Source organism: Spinacia oleracea, chromosome 2 (assembly GCF_020520425.1).
Source record: "Spinacia oleracea cultivar Varoflay chromosome 2, BTI_SOV_V1, whole genome shotgun sequence".
Lineage (NCBI taxonomy): Eukaryota > Viridiplantae > Streptophyta > Magnoliopsida > Caryophyllales > Amaranthaceae > Spinacia > Spinacia oleracea.
The window spans coordinates 1,697,913-1,711,590 of NC_079488.1; the positions used below are offsets into that span (position 1 = coordinate 1,697,913).

The following is a 13,678-nucleotide window of genomic DNA, read 5'->3' on the forward strand; positions in this document are numbered from 1 at the left end:
TTTTTACGGTTTTTTCATGAAATGCCCCTGAGGTTTGCAATAATGCACCAAATACACCTGCGTGTTTTAAAATTCATAAAATACCCCTATTTACTCAAAACTGTTCACCAAATACCCCTATTATGACTTTCCGTTAGTCCTCCGTTAAGTCATGTTTAAAATTCATAAAATGCACCTAAATATAAAGGTTTTGCATAGTATACACCTATTTGTAAAGTTCTTTGCACCAAATACCCAAACTTCATAATTTGAATCCAACGACTAGTTTTAATTCAATATAGCCGTTATGTTCATGCTGCCTATAAGTAAGGTTGTTGTTCACTTGACTTGCTCCATGTTTAGCCCTCTATTTCCTAAATAGCCATGAGTTCTAATTCAAAAACCGGATCCTCTTCCATCCCAAGTTTGTCATACCTAAGAGTTCCAAATAAAAACTGCAATTGTGGGAGAAGATTTGCAATTAGGAGCTCGGAAACGGCTAAAAATCCGCAAAAGCTTTACTACAAGTGTGATTCTTGTGATAATTTCAAGTGGTGCAAAGGTTTTGTTGAGCAGACATTTGATGAAGCTCAAAGCAAGGGAAACAGAGCTGATGAAAACAGGGGAATGCAAGAAGAAAACAGGGGAATGCAAGAAGGAAGCAGGGGAATGCAAGAAGAAAACAGGGGAATGCAAGAAGGAAGCAGGGGAATGCATGAAGAGTTGAAGCTATTGAAGAAGAAACTGAAACAACAGAAACAACAATTCAAGTTTGCAATAAAAATTGGTGTAATAATGTTTGCATTTCTAATTTGGATAGCAATGAAGTAGAGTTGTAACAAATTTCAAGCAAGAACATCACTTGTTTAAGCATATGAGCTTTACAAAAACTGATTTCTAAGTGGACAAATGCCACTGAAACTGCACAAAAACATCTTGTCTAAGCAATTGTGTTCTTTCCAAAAAGTGATACTAATTGTAAATTGCCTAAGCTATTTTAACTTTGTGCACCTACAATTCACCAAAAACTGACTAACTTTTAACTTTGTGCATGGTTAAGTTGCTGTGTTTGCTCTTTTCCTCCCCCTTGAACCCCCTTGTGATGTACTTGCTCCTGCTGCTGCTGAAGTGCTTGGTCCAGTGCTTGGTCCTCCATTCTTACATGTCCTTGAGTTATGACCAAACTCCCTGCACTTTCCACATTTCACATTGCTGTTTCTCTTCCCCTTCCTGGGTTCATTTGGTCCTCTCTTTCTCTTCTTAGCAGGTCTGCCAGCTTGTCTTTTGATGACTGGAGGCTGAATGGTAGGGAGAGAAAAGTTAGGCCACTGTGTTGGGTCTGACATGGGGTGAATGTGGTCTGCATATGTAAGCTTGTATGCAGCAGACTTGAAGAATGGGGAGACAAAATCAATGGGGTTCAGCCTTTGGTCATAAATCACCCTGAGTGCATGCTTGCAGGGGATTCCAGAAATTTGCCACTTCCCACACCCACAGCTTCTAGTTGATAACCTGATGGGGAAGTTCACATGTGCATCTCTGACCTCAAATTCCCCCCCACCACAGGCTGTAGCATAGCAGAACCTAGACTCTCCTGTTCTTTCATCCACCTCTTTCTTGGCATACTCAGTCAACTGACCATCCTCCATATCAATTGCCATGTCAAATCTTGCCCCAACCCTCTCCATACACCACTTTCTGATTGCTGTACAACAACACAACAACATACAACATTATACACAGAACATCACAAACATCACAAAATAAAGGAACAGAACATGAAGTGGTGAGCTATACCTTCCAACAATGAGAATACAGGCATGTCTCTGTATGGTTTTGTGCATGCATTGAATGACTCCACAAAGTTTGTTGTGTTGTGATCACAACAAACAGCAGGGTCAAACATATGCCTGGACCACTGCTCCTGGCATGTGTCCAAGTATGCAGCAGCATTTGGATCATGAGCAGTGATCTTCTCTAATGCTTTACCATACACATACTCATTGTGTGCATTTGCAGCTATCCAAAACAGTTTGAAGAAAGCAGATCCACTAAATCCATTGTTTTTGCAATTCATGTACAAGTGTTGGCAGCAAACTCTCCTAGTAGCTCTAGGAAAAGTATCTCTCACTGCCAAGTCAACTCCCTACACAGGATATGTTCATTTTAGGCCAATCATATCTGTTGCAATATTATAAAATTGAAACAAAAAAGGAGCAAAATAAACATATACCTTCATCCTGTCACTGATGAAGGTCCAATCATCTTTGTTGCAACCCTCTTGCTCAAACATCTGCCTCAAGCATCTCATGAAATGTGTCCAACTATCACAGCTCTCAGTGTCCACTATCCCATAAGCCAGAACAAATATTTCATTGTTCCCATCAATGCCAACAGCTGTGAGTAGGATTCCCTTGTAAAACCCACTTAGATGAGCCCCATCTATTCCAATTATAGGCCTGCACCCCCTCAAAAACCCCTTGACTTGAGCAGCAAAGGAGAAGAAACAAGCTCTGAACTTGGGGTTCACATCCCCACTTGTAGCACCCCATGAAATCAGTGCATAACTTCCTGGGTTTGTCTGTTTAATCATCTCAGCATACCTAGGAAGCAACTCATAAGCCTCAGCCCAACCACCATGTATCTTCTCTACTGCCATACTCCTTACTTTGTACAACAATCTCTTTTTAACCCTCAATTGAAATGTCTCCTGTGCATACCTTCTCAATGTCTCAACAGGAATTTCAGTGTTGGCCTCAATTAGACTCATCATGTTCTTACATAGCCACTCAGAGGTCACCACAGGGTTCTCCTCCAATCTCCCACAAGTTTTGTGGCACCCACTGATCCCCTTAATAGCCCAACTGACACTGTCAAACATCTTACTTGCATGTATCCTCCAGTCACAAGTTTCTATTGCACACACTGCAGTGTACCTCTTACTGTCAGCCCTCTCAACACTTAGTCCAAACCCCTCTTGTATGCAAAAACTCCTCAAAACATCTAGGAAAGTGGACTTGTCTGGAAAGATCAACCAAGGTTCTAATTTGATGGACCCATATGGTTGATGAGTCCATATCTTTCCATTCTTGTAGGCCTTATCCATCTTACTAGAACCATCCAAACATTCCTCAAACAATAAGTCAGGCACATCATCTGTTATTACCTCAGCCTCCACATCAGAGTCAACCCAATCATCAAGTTTATCCTCCTCTAGTTCATTGTCTGGTTCAGATTCCTCCCAATCTGAATCCTCACTCTCCTCTTCTGAACCTATATCCTCAATATCAGTGAACACCCTTGCACTCTTTGACCTCCCTGTACCCTTCCTACCTATGCCCTTCCCTTTGGATACCCAAGTTCCAGCTTTCTTGGCAGTCACTTTGTTCACCCTGAACCCTGTAGGTCTAGTTCTGGCCCCCTTCCTTTTAACAGCTTCAGACTGATTCTGTGTTGGTGTTGAATGGGGTGGCTGATCATTTTGGGTGTTCTGTGGTGGTGGGGAATGGGGTGGTTGATCATTTTGGGTGTTCTGTGGTGGTGGGGAATGGGTGGGGTGTGTTTGTGGTGATGGATTGGGTTGCTGTGGTGGTGGGATGGGCTGCTGTGTTGTTGGGGTGGGTTGCTGTGCTGGTGGGATTGATTGTTCTGGAGTTGGGGTAGGTTGCTGTGGTGTTGAGGTGGGCTTTTTTGTTGTTGGGGTGGGTTTTTTTGCCTTTGGTGTGGCCTGTTTTTGAGTTGGGGTGGGTCTCCTCTTAGGGGTCAGTTTCTTGGCTTTAGGAACCTTAGGAGCTTTTGGAGTAGTTGGCTTGACTTTGGCCTTTTGTTTTGGTTTAGGAGAAGTAGGTTTTTTGGAGGGTGAAGATTCTTGTGTGGGTTGTGGTTGAGAGGCTCCTGGAAACACCTCATCAGCACCATCCTTGCTTATAATCCTCACATACTCAGTGCTTAAGTCCTCACAATCAACCACAGGCACCTCCACAGCTATTGTGTACTCCATTTGTTCTTGAAGTTCCCTTAAAATGTCCTCTCTCTCCTGTTTTTTCCTCATTTCCTCTTCCTCCTTTCTTTGAGCCCTAAGAAGTTCATCTTGTCTCTCTTTGAGCTTTCTCTCACTCTCCTTCCTATGATGCTCAATTGTGGCAACAACATTTCTAAACACCACTCCTGGTTTGTCTGTACCCTCAACCCATATTTCAGCAGTGTCCTTACCCCAATTCCATCCCCACATTAGCTTCATTGTCTTATCATCTACCAACTCAACTCTACCACAGGGAGACTCAATAAACAGGGCAAATGTACTAGGTAAAAACACATCCTGCCTAACAGATTCCTCAAAAATATCCAAAAACAACCTCAAAAGACGATACTTTTCCATGTCTGTAACTCTCACATCAAAGCTATGTGATCCATGATGCAATAACAACCACATTGCAGTCATCCTAAAGGGAAAATTTAAGGAAAAAAAAACATGAATTTCGATTCAACCAACAACAATTCATCAATAAACAACCACAATCATGATCACAATGAAATTCAACAGGTCACAATCACAACTTACAACTAACCAAACAATTATTCACAACAAATCCAAGGAATAACTAACTTCTAACCAATCAATTAATCTCAACTGACAATTTCAAAAAATCACTGACAATTTCGCAAAACCCTAACCCTAATCAATTTCGCGAAAAAAATTGTACTTTACAAGCAAAATAAATCAGCGAAGAAGGAATTATTACCTTGAAGTAGATAATCCAACTAGGAAAAGGGCCCTTGTTCGTCCACTGCACCCGAAGCTCTAAATCGCCTCCAAGTTGCCCCCTTTTTGTCGCGAATTCACCAAACGAACACCCACGAACTCGCCAAAAGAGAACGCAACAAATTTCACTAAATTCTTGAAGATCTACCCAGAATTTTGTCAGTTACAGTAGAATTGATGAGGGTTGAAGAACAGGGGAAAGGAGAGAGAAAGAAGAGAAGTTGAGAAGTTTTTTTTTTTTTGGAATTTCAGTCACAATTGTTACCTAAATCGCGCCAAACAACAATTAAGGGCAAATTGGTAAAACGTCACTAACGGCAAGCTAACGTCCGTTAAATCCAAGAGCATTTAATGAACAGTACGGAACTTTAGGGGTATTTTATGAATTTTGAAACGCGCAGGTGTATTTGGTGCATTATTGCAAACCTCAGGGGCATTTCATGAAAAAACCGTTATTTTTAATATAAGTAGTAGATAGATAATCTTGTAGGAAAAGAAGAAGCCTATTATGGTGATAGTCGGGTGTTTGGGATGTTTAGCGTATACTCCGTACCTACATAAAAATTTGTTTGCGAGTTACCCAATTTTCGAATGTTATGGACGTACTAACATGACTCTATACTCTAAAAGTGTCTATCCCGCTAATCCAGGCCGGACTGTCCTGTACAGAATTCCGACCCGATAGAACACTTCATCTTACCTTTTATAAAACATGTCCATGCATTAACTAAGTCACCCATCTTCGAGAACCATACAAAATACCACCAAAGACTTGCACCAACGACTAGAGCTACACCGCTCTACACATGCGTGCTCCAGCAAGTCGACCATAGATCCAGTGTTCCACCATTGTATGCACGTTCTCCCGGCCGAACCATCGGCTTTGATGCCATTTGTAGGCCCCCCGAGTTCACCTGCAGCTCCACCATTAGTATGATATTATCCGATTTGGGACAAACTTGCACAGATTTGTTTTTGGGCTCCTTCCCAAAAAGCCTTATAGGCTTATAACTAATGTAGTTGGTGAACTCTTGTAAACTAGGTAACTCCTTATCTTTCCGATGTGGGACTTAGGATGTATCTAGGTTGCACCAAAACGGATACGGACACGGACAAAGACACAATACGGGTACGGGGATACACCATCTTAAAAATGACGGACACGGGGACACGGGAAATAATAATATTAAAATAATAATATATCAAAGAAAATTAAAATCATTAAAAAATAATATGCAAAAAGTAATTAAATTTATTAACGACATTCAAATAAGAAAATAGAACTATATTACATAATATGACACGATAATCATCTCCTCTCACATCCCTCATTTTTGTTCCTCCCTTTTAATAACTTTCACTCCTCCTAGAAAGTGGACATAGATTGTTGTGAATGAACAACAAGCCTTCAAAAACATAAGATCATATTCACATGATGGATGGAGTAACCCACAAAGGAGACCGTAATTAATGTCATTGTGGCTTGTGAATCTGGTATATGTTTATGAAGGTTGTTGATTCCTCAGAAAACCTTCGAAGGAATTGTAAAAAAGAGCAGGCAATCTGAAATATTAATTAATATTGAAATATGTGTCTAAGACGTGTCCATCGTGTATCCGGTCGTGTGTCTCGTGTCTTAATTTTTCAAAAAAAAAATCGGACACGTGATTTTGTGTGTATTTTTTTTACGCAAAAACGACGAGTATTATTAATTAATTAGAAAAAGTCGGGACAAGCCTCATTACATGAGGTAAGAAAAAGATGAAAACCCACCCGATCAATTCCTAAACATTCTAATCCCCTTCCTACGCAAAAACTTGTCAAAAAGGGATGCATCATCTGTTGTAAAATGTTCTTAGGAGATGTACTAAAAGAAAACGACCACCTGACACTACTTATTAACATAGGAACGGAAGGTAGAAAAACGCCATTGCATCAGCTTGAAAGTCATGCGCCGCACAAAAACCTTGACGAAAAGCAATTAGTTGTTGGTGATTTCACCATCTTCTAATTCAACAATCTCTATTGGGTGGGAGACTGTTGAACCTCCAACAACAAAAGGCTCAAACACTTTAGATTTTCCTTTGTCCTGAGTCAGCTTGTTATTTCCTTTAGAACCATCCACAACCTGTCTGATAGTAGAGACTATTGATCCAAAAATGATTTCTCCTGCTGAAGAAGTAGACACCCTCTCCTGTGGTTCTTGAATCTGAAGGGAAGTTCGCTGTCTGGCTGGAGTTCCTGTGATTTGATTGAACATTTTGAATTCTTTCATATAGTGCTCCTTTGCACAAGCAGGGATAATGTAATGGAGCTTGTGACCAACTGCCATAACCAAGGAGTGAGCTGCAAGATCATGCGCAACTTTGTTGCAAAAACGCGGAATATGAGAGAAATTCACCATCCAATTTTGCCCTAACAGCTGTGCTACTTCTCTAAGAACTGGACCCAATTCGTGGTGAGATTGATCATCAACTTTACCCAGCAGCAATGTTAGTTGTACAGCATCAGTCTCAACTCCCAACTTATCAAATTTTAGGTCTTTGGCTATCATTAATCCTTCACGAAGAGCATATAATTCAGCAGCTAAAGGCGAATTAACATTAAACTTGCTAGAGAATCCTACAAACCATGAAGCATTTGGCCTTCGAAAAACTCCTCCTCCTCCTGCCTCAGTTGCAGACTTCCAGGCACCATCAATGTTTAGCTTGATGAAATCCTCCTTAGGGGGAGTCCATTTGAACTTAGGAACGCCCGGTTCCTGAACTTGATAAACATCTCTTCCCTGCAAAATAAAATTAGTGCTTTTCCAATCTACAAAAAAAGCATTATACAGAGAGAAGGAGTTTTTCATTTTAAATTCAAAAACTGCTGAGTTCCTAGAAAGCCAAATGTGCCAAATTGCAACAGCAAAGAGAACTTTCCAATTCATGGAACAAGAAAGATTAAAACGCAACCAATTCGTCCAGTCCAAATTGAAAAAGGCATGAAGGTCAAACTTATCATTCTCCCAGATTCTTTGAAAAATAAAGGATCGTAATATACTAGATTGAGCACAGTCCCTAAAAAGATGCAGATGAGACTCAAAGGCAGTTAAACATCTAGAACAATTTGGGCTAATTTCAGTAATATAAGTGTGAAGATGTTGAGCCACATGAAGACTTTCATGACCACATCTCCATAAGAGCATTCTATATTTGTAAGGAACTTTAATTTTTCAGATAGAACTCCAAATTGTGTTAGACCCTAGGACAGTAGGCGAATCATTTTGCAACTGAATATAATAAGCAGATTTGATATTAAAAGCTCCATTTTTTGAAAAGTTCCATCGAACATAATCCTCTTCCTTGTTGTTCCTGGAGAGGGGATAAGCCTTTATTAGATCCAAAATGTGATTAGGAATGTAACTCTCCACATCTTTTAAGTACCATTTCCCATTTCTAATAATTATGTTAACAAACCAATGTTCCTTTGCTTCTGGAATCCTTACATCCTTTAGAGTGTACAGAGGTCCTTCACCTATCCAATGATGATACCACAAGGAAGTGTTGTTTCCATTTCCAATACTGACAATTAAACCCTTTTGTAGAACTTCACGACCCTTAATAATATCTCTCCAAAGAGGGGAATGGTTACCATTAGGAATACAATCTAAAAAATTTGATTTTCTAATATATTTCTCTCTAAAGACCTTCACCCAAAGTTTATCTGGATTGGTGAGGATAGTCCAACCTAACTTGGCCATAAAGGCCAAATTCCATTCTCTAAGCTTTCTAAATCCTAGACCTCCATTTCCAGTAGACTTAGTAATCTTATCCCAGGCAACTGGAGAAAAATATCTAAAATATCTAACGTGATTTTGTGTGTAGGACACATATTTTCGCGTGTCCAAGACGTGTCAGTGTCCAATACGTGTCGGACACGGGACACGGCATCCCAATGGCGTGTCCGTGCTTCCCAGGGATGTATACCCAACAAGTTAAAATTGGCCCCGGTTCTTCTCACCTTAAAAGCAATAATATTCAGTAAAATACGGAGTAATTAAAGTTCATTTAAATTATTTACGAAAATGTCATTTAATTGGAATTTTTTTCCCAATACCTCACATACGTGTGAACATGATATAACTAATGAAACAACTTTTTGTTCTCTTTGGTGCAATAGGAATCAAATCAAAATAATAAAGTATATTAAGCAATAAAGTTAATTAGAGAATCTTCTTTTAAGGAAAAAAGAAATAAAAGGGAAAGAAATAAAAGAAAATCCAATCTCACCCGATTACACATTTGCGCACAAAATTTAGCTTGATCCCATCCCATTTTTGTTACGTATTCACATGGGCAAGGACACAACTAAAGCCCAGCCCGGCACAAAATCCCAGCCTGACACGAGAAAAGCACAACTCTACGTGAGCACGAAGTCGTGGACTCGTGGGCCATAAGTCGTAATTTAGGAAAAAAACACGATATGACACGATACGACAAAACACGTTAATTTTAGTAAAATTATGCTTACTTGCTTAGACACGGCGGCCAACCAGACGCGACAAGAAGACCCGTGTGGCTGGGACTTATTTTAAATTTTCGGCCCTGAACGGGCCTATTCAGACACACGCTCCGAAACCCAACCTGACCCCGGCCCACTGCCACCTCTTAAAACAAAATTAAATCAAAGCCACCTAAAAAAACGGTCACTTCCTCAAACTAACACTCATGGGAGGAGAGCTTCCACGCCTCCATACTCCCACCACCACCACCACAACCGCCACCACAGCAAAGCTAAAGAGGGAGAATCACTTAAAGACGAAACACGATACCGCCTTCTCGAAATGGAAAATCCTAATCGGAGCATCGGATTGGGTGGACTATGAAGCGAAGAAAGAAGGGGCAGAGAGATACAGAGTTAGCAACCTCCCCAAAGTTTGTAGCCCTGGATTATACGAGATTGGGGTGGCTGTTTGTTTATCGGGTTCGGGTCGTGACCTCGAAACTGAGCGGATTGTGGTTGTTTACTTGGGTCAGGCTGATAATGTCAGGTCTAGGCTTCAGGAGTATGGACGTACTGGATCTCATTTGGTTCATGGTTTTGGTTTGTTTAAGGATATCTTCTCTACAGGCTTCCCCATTGTTTATCGATGGGCTGCTGTAAGTACTCAATTTTTAATTTTGTTTAAAATTCGCTTTAATCTGGGTATTAATATTTGTTAAATTGGCAATTAGGCTGGTTTCGGGTTGGATGATTTTGTTTCAGGTTCAAATCGGGTTTGTTTTGACTTTTGATTAGGCAATTTTTAGGTGGGGTTTCAGGTCCAAGAATCTTGATCAAGATTTTAGATATATTTTTGGCAAATTTGGGTTGATTTTTCAGGTTGGGTATAAATGTTTAATCACGACTTGCCAAATAAATAAACAAATTCTCACTGTTTTATTGATTTTTTTTTGTTTGTTTTTTGAATGACTGGTATATTGGTGTGGAATAATATATGTGGTGCTGCTGCTATTCTGTGATCTTTGAATCTGTATTAGTTGAAAAGTTGAGGCAGTACTGTAAGCAGTTTACACAACCTTGGCCTTCTTCCACTGTTTTCTCCACAAAACTGGCTATATCGCTAGCTTCTTGGTGGTAGCTCGATAGGCTTAATCGAATATACATAGGTCAATTGGTGTGAACGAACTCTTCAATGCCAATTTCCATTACCAATACTTTTAGTTTAGATACCTCTTGAATTATGGAGTTAGACTGTTAGTTGCTCTTCCTTTTGGACTTTAGAAAAAAGAACATTCATTTGAAGTGGGCGTACAAGTTTGTGCACCTGTCATGATGCAAAATTTCAACATTTTTGTACCATCTCAATGGAATACTAGCTTAATACTGAATATTACTCCGTATGTGTTTATATTTATTGTGTGCTGCTGCTGCTTCTGTCTTTAAGTGTAAAATACAAGTTTTGGAGGATTAAAAGATGGTTAAAAGTTGTTTAAATCTTGGGGTGGATTGCATCTGAACATTTCAAGATGATCAGAGTTACATGTGCAGGAGCAAACTAATAGCAACAAGGCCAGCGCAATTAAGTTGTCTAAAGTTCTTTACATAGATTGAATTGATCTGGGATGCTGAATACTTGGTTCATGCAATTTCGATTTAAGGTAGCACTTTTCCTTGCTGTAATAGTTGAAGCAACACCATAAGGCCGGAGTTCATTCAACCCTGTCCTCTTGATAGTTTCCCCAAAGACGCGTTTGTCTACAGAGTTCGCTACTTTTGCTAGCTTCTTGGTAGCTCGATAGGCTGAAATATATACATAGGTTTGAACTGAGAAATTTCATGACAATTACCAACACTTTAATATAGTTACTTTGGGGCTCAAGAAAGACAAATGACAAAGAGCCATGAATTAACAGGGAACACATGAGTTTGTGCATCTAGCTTAATGCAAATTGACCAATACATTTTCTTAGCTAAGTATGTTTCCACTAGAATGCGGTTGTGAAAAAGTGGTTGCTACTGTCAGGACTTGTTATGAATTTGGAATGTATTCTGGTTGGTTTTGAATAGAAAACCCTAGGAATTCTTAACAGCCTCTTAGCTTCCGTTTGGTTGGGTGTGTAAAAATGATTTTCATGGAAAACAATTTACAATTGAAAACACAATTTCATAATTAGTGTTCCTCTGTTTGGTTCCATGTAAAAAAAATGATGAAACAAAAGGAAAATGAAAGGGAAACTAAGCAGGTAGTGAGAGGAGTGTACAAGAGAGATAAGGAAAAGGAGGGAAAACAGTTATCCATCATTGGGAGAGCAATTTTACTCATAGGGAAAATGGTTTTACACTCCATTGCAAACCAAACAATGTAAAATTGAAAATAGAGGAAAACTGTTTTCCAGGATAATGTTTTACGAAATTGACCAATATATTTTCTTAGCTAAGTATGTTTTCACTAGAATGCGGTTGTGAAAAGGTGGTTGCTACTGTTCAGGACTAATAAACTTGGAACATATTCTGGTTGGTTTTGAATAGAAAACCCTAGGAATTCTTAACAGCCTTTTAGTGTTAGGAACCAACCTTCGCGTCTTCTAGAATAGTGTTCCATTTGTTTAGATAGTACCATTAGATGCTTCCATGCTTAATATTTTGCTTATTGGTTCATATATATATATTTGAAACAGATGAAGAGCAAAAGTGATGCTGAAAGGACAGAGAGTGAGCTGCTTGAAAGATTTGATTATGCATGGAACAAAATTGGAAATAATGCACGACGTCCTAATGATGTTCTAAGTAAAATTGAGAAGATCTCATCTCGGAACTATAAAATTCCTAAGATTATGAAGATGCTACAGTCTCTCGGTGAACAAAAGGTTGGTATCCAAATACAAGCAGAGAAGCTTTCAATTGGCAACAAACCCAAACCTAGTTATGAAGAGAACTTGAGTCTCTTTGATCGAGTTTTCAAATTCTCTCGTTCACAACCACGATTAGTTTCTACTACTAATTCTGAGGACTTGAATCAAACTCAAGTTTGTGGAGTGATTTCAAGTGATGGAACAAGTTGTAGTAACCCACCAGTCAAAGGGAGAAAACGGTGTTCCAACCATAAAGGAAGAAGACTGAATAGTGTAGTATTTATCAACTCAAAAAACAGTAGCAGAAAACATAATGTTGTTGTTCATGACAAGGTTGAGGTTTCTTCTGTTTGTGGTGTTATTTTACTTGATGGTTCTCCATGTACAAGGTCTCCTTTTCCTGGTAGGAAAAGATGTGAGGAACATAAAGGTATGAGAATAATTAACCAAATCATGTCCAAGTCTTCGATCCTAAAGTCTGTTACTGACTCTGTACACCATTGCGGAGTGAATTTGGGTGATGGAAAATGTTGTGAAAAGCAGCCGGTCAAAGGAAGAAAGAGGTGTGAGCAGCATAAAGGGATGCGCGTGCGTTAATGCAGCATATGTATCCAAGACTCCAAGTAGGGGGGGCAATTCGGTCAATGGGTCAGGCTCGGGTTTGGTTCCGGGTCGATTTCAGGTCATTCGGGTTAGGTTCAGGTCGGGTTTGGGTTGCTCTCATTAACTTCAGGTAGGGTTCAAAGTCAGGTTATCGGGTCAGGTCAGGATTGCCAGCCCTATTAATCCAACTATCCAAGTGATCATCAAGATCGAATCAAATGAGCAAACTATCTATTCGTTACCAATCTCAGAAGTGAAATCTGCTGCTACTCACTTATGGCCACTGGCTCGAGTGCTTTCGACCAGCAGGTGGTTCTTACTGCAGAATGAAGACTGTCACAGGCTCACTGTAAGCACTAGACCTGTTCGACGAGCCAGGTTAGGGCCGGGATGGGCTTAGCCTATTTTTTTGCTGTGCCCGGTCGGAATTAAACGGGCCAGGCCAAGCTGGGCTTTGTTTGGTCTATATGTTCTTCAAATGTCTTTACACAAGAGTTTGATGGCTTAAACTATTTATTGTGTCAACATTAAGTTATTGTTTGTTTTTTTTGTAGAAATATAGATAAGAAAAGGAAAATACAGAGAAAGATGAATTAGTTAAAACAAATTAAAATTACAGTATGTGTATGGAAAAACAGAATAACAGAAAATGTAAGTGTTGATGTAGAGCAAGGTGTGTATCCTTCTTTAGAGTTTAGTCTTACTCCAAACAGGATTGTGAGATTAGGATGTATGTTCATTGATTATATTGTAATTTATGGATCAAAAGTGAGAATTAATTTTTCGATACCTATTTATTTAATTGAAGTTTAAACTCTTGTTGCTTCTCTTGTTGCCCTTCAATCACCCTCAAAAAAAAACTAATTTGTACTTTATTTATAGTTATCCAAGTAAACTAGCTTGAATGGGTGATGATAAAAGTCAGAAGTTGCGACAAATATAATTAAATGCGTCCCAATACTAAGTGTCACTCTTTCAGTTCTTCCTTTTGCTC

At 39.4% G+C, this 13,678-nt stretch overlaps 3 protein-coding genes across 3 annotated transcripts; 1 reads left to right on the plus strand and 2 right to left on the minus strand.

Moving 5' to 3' along the window:
• Positions 1-679: 679 nt before the first annotated feature.
• On the minus strand, positions 680-5,070 carry LOC110781559 (uncharacterized). The gene is made up of 4 exons (XM_056835337.1): positions 4,722-5,070; positions 2,213-4,421; positions 1,777-2,125; positions 680-1,684 (listed from the first exon to the last, which is right to left on the minus strand). The coding sequence occupies exons 2-4, from the start codon at positions 4,418-4,420 to the stop codon at positions 1,035-1,037; spliced, it is 3,207 nt and encodes a 1,068-aa protein (XP_056691315.1). The 5' UTR covers position 4,421; positions 4,722-5,070; the 3' UTR covers positions 680-1,034.
• A 1,367-nt stretch (positions 5,071-6,437) lies between these two features.
• On the minus strand, positions 6,438-9,393 carry LOC130467719 (uncharacterized). Its single transcript, XM_056836371.1, has 3 exons — positions 9,257-9,393; positions 9,016-9,123; positions 6,438-7,526 (listed from the first exon to the last, which is right to left on the minus strand). The coding sequence occupies exons 2-3, from the start codon at positions 9,058-9,060 to the stop codon at positions 6,723-6,725; spliced, it is 849 nt and encodes a 282-aa protein (XP_056692349.1). The 5' UTR covers positions 9,061-9,123; positions 9,257-9,393; the 3' UTR covers positions 6,438-6,722.
• Positions 9,294-13,473, plus strand: LOC110776721 (protein EFFECTOR OF TRANSCRIPTION 2). Its single transcript, XM_021981271.2, has 2 exons — positions 9,294-9,885; positions 11,908-13,473. The coding sequence occupies exons 1-2, from the start codon at positions 9,454-9,456 to the stop codon at positions 12,676-12,678; spliced, it is 1,203 nt and encodes a 400-aa protein (XP_021836963.2). The 5' UTR covers positions 9,294-9,453; the 3' UTR covers positions 12,679-13,473.
• Positions 13,474-13,678: the final 205 nt, after the last annotated feature.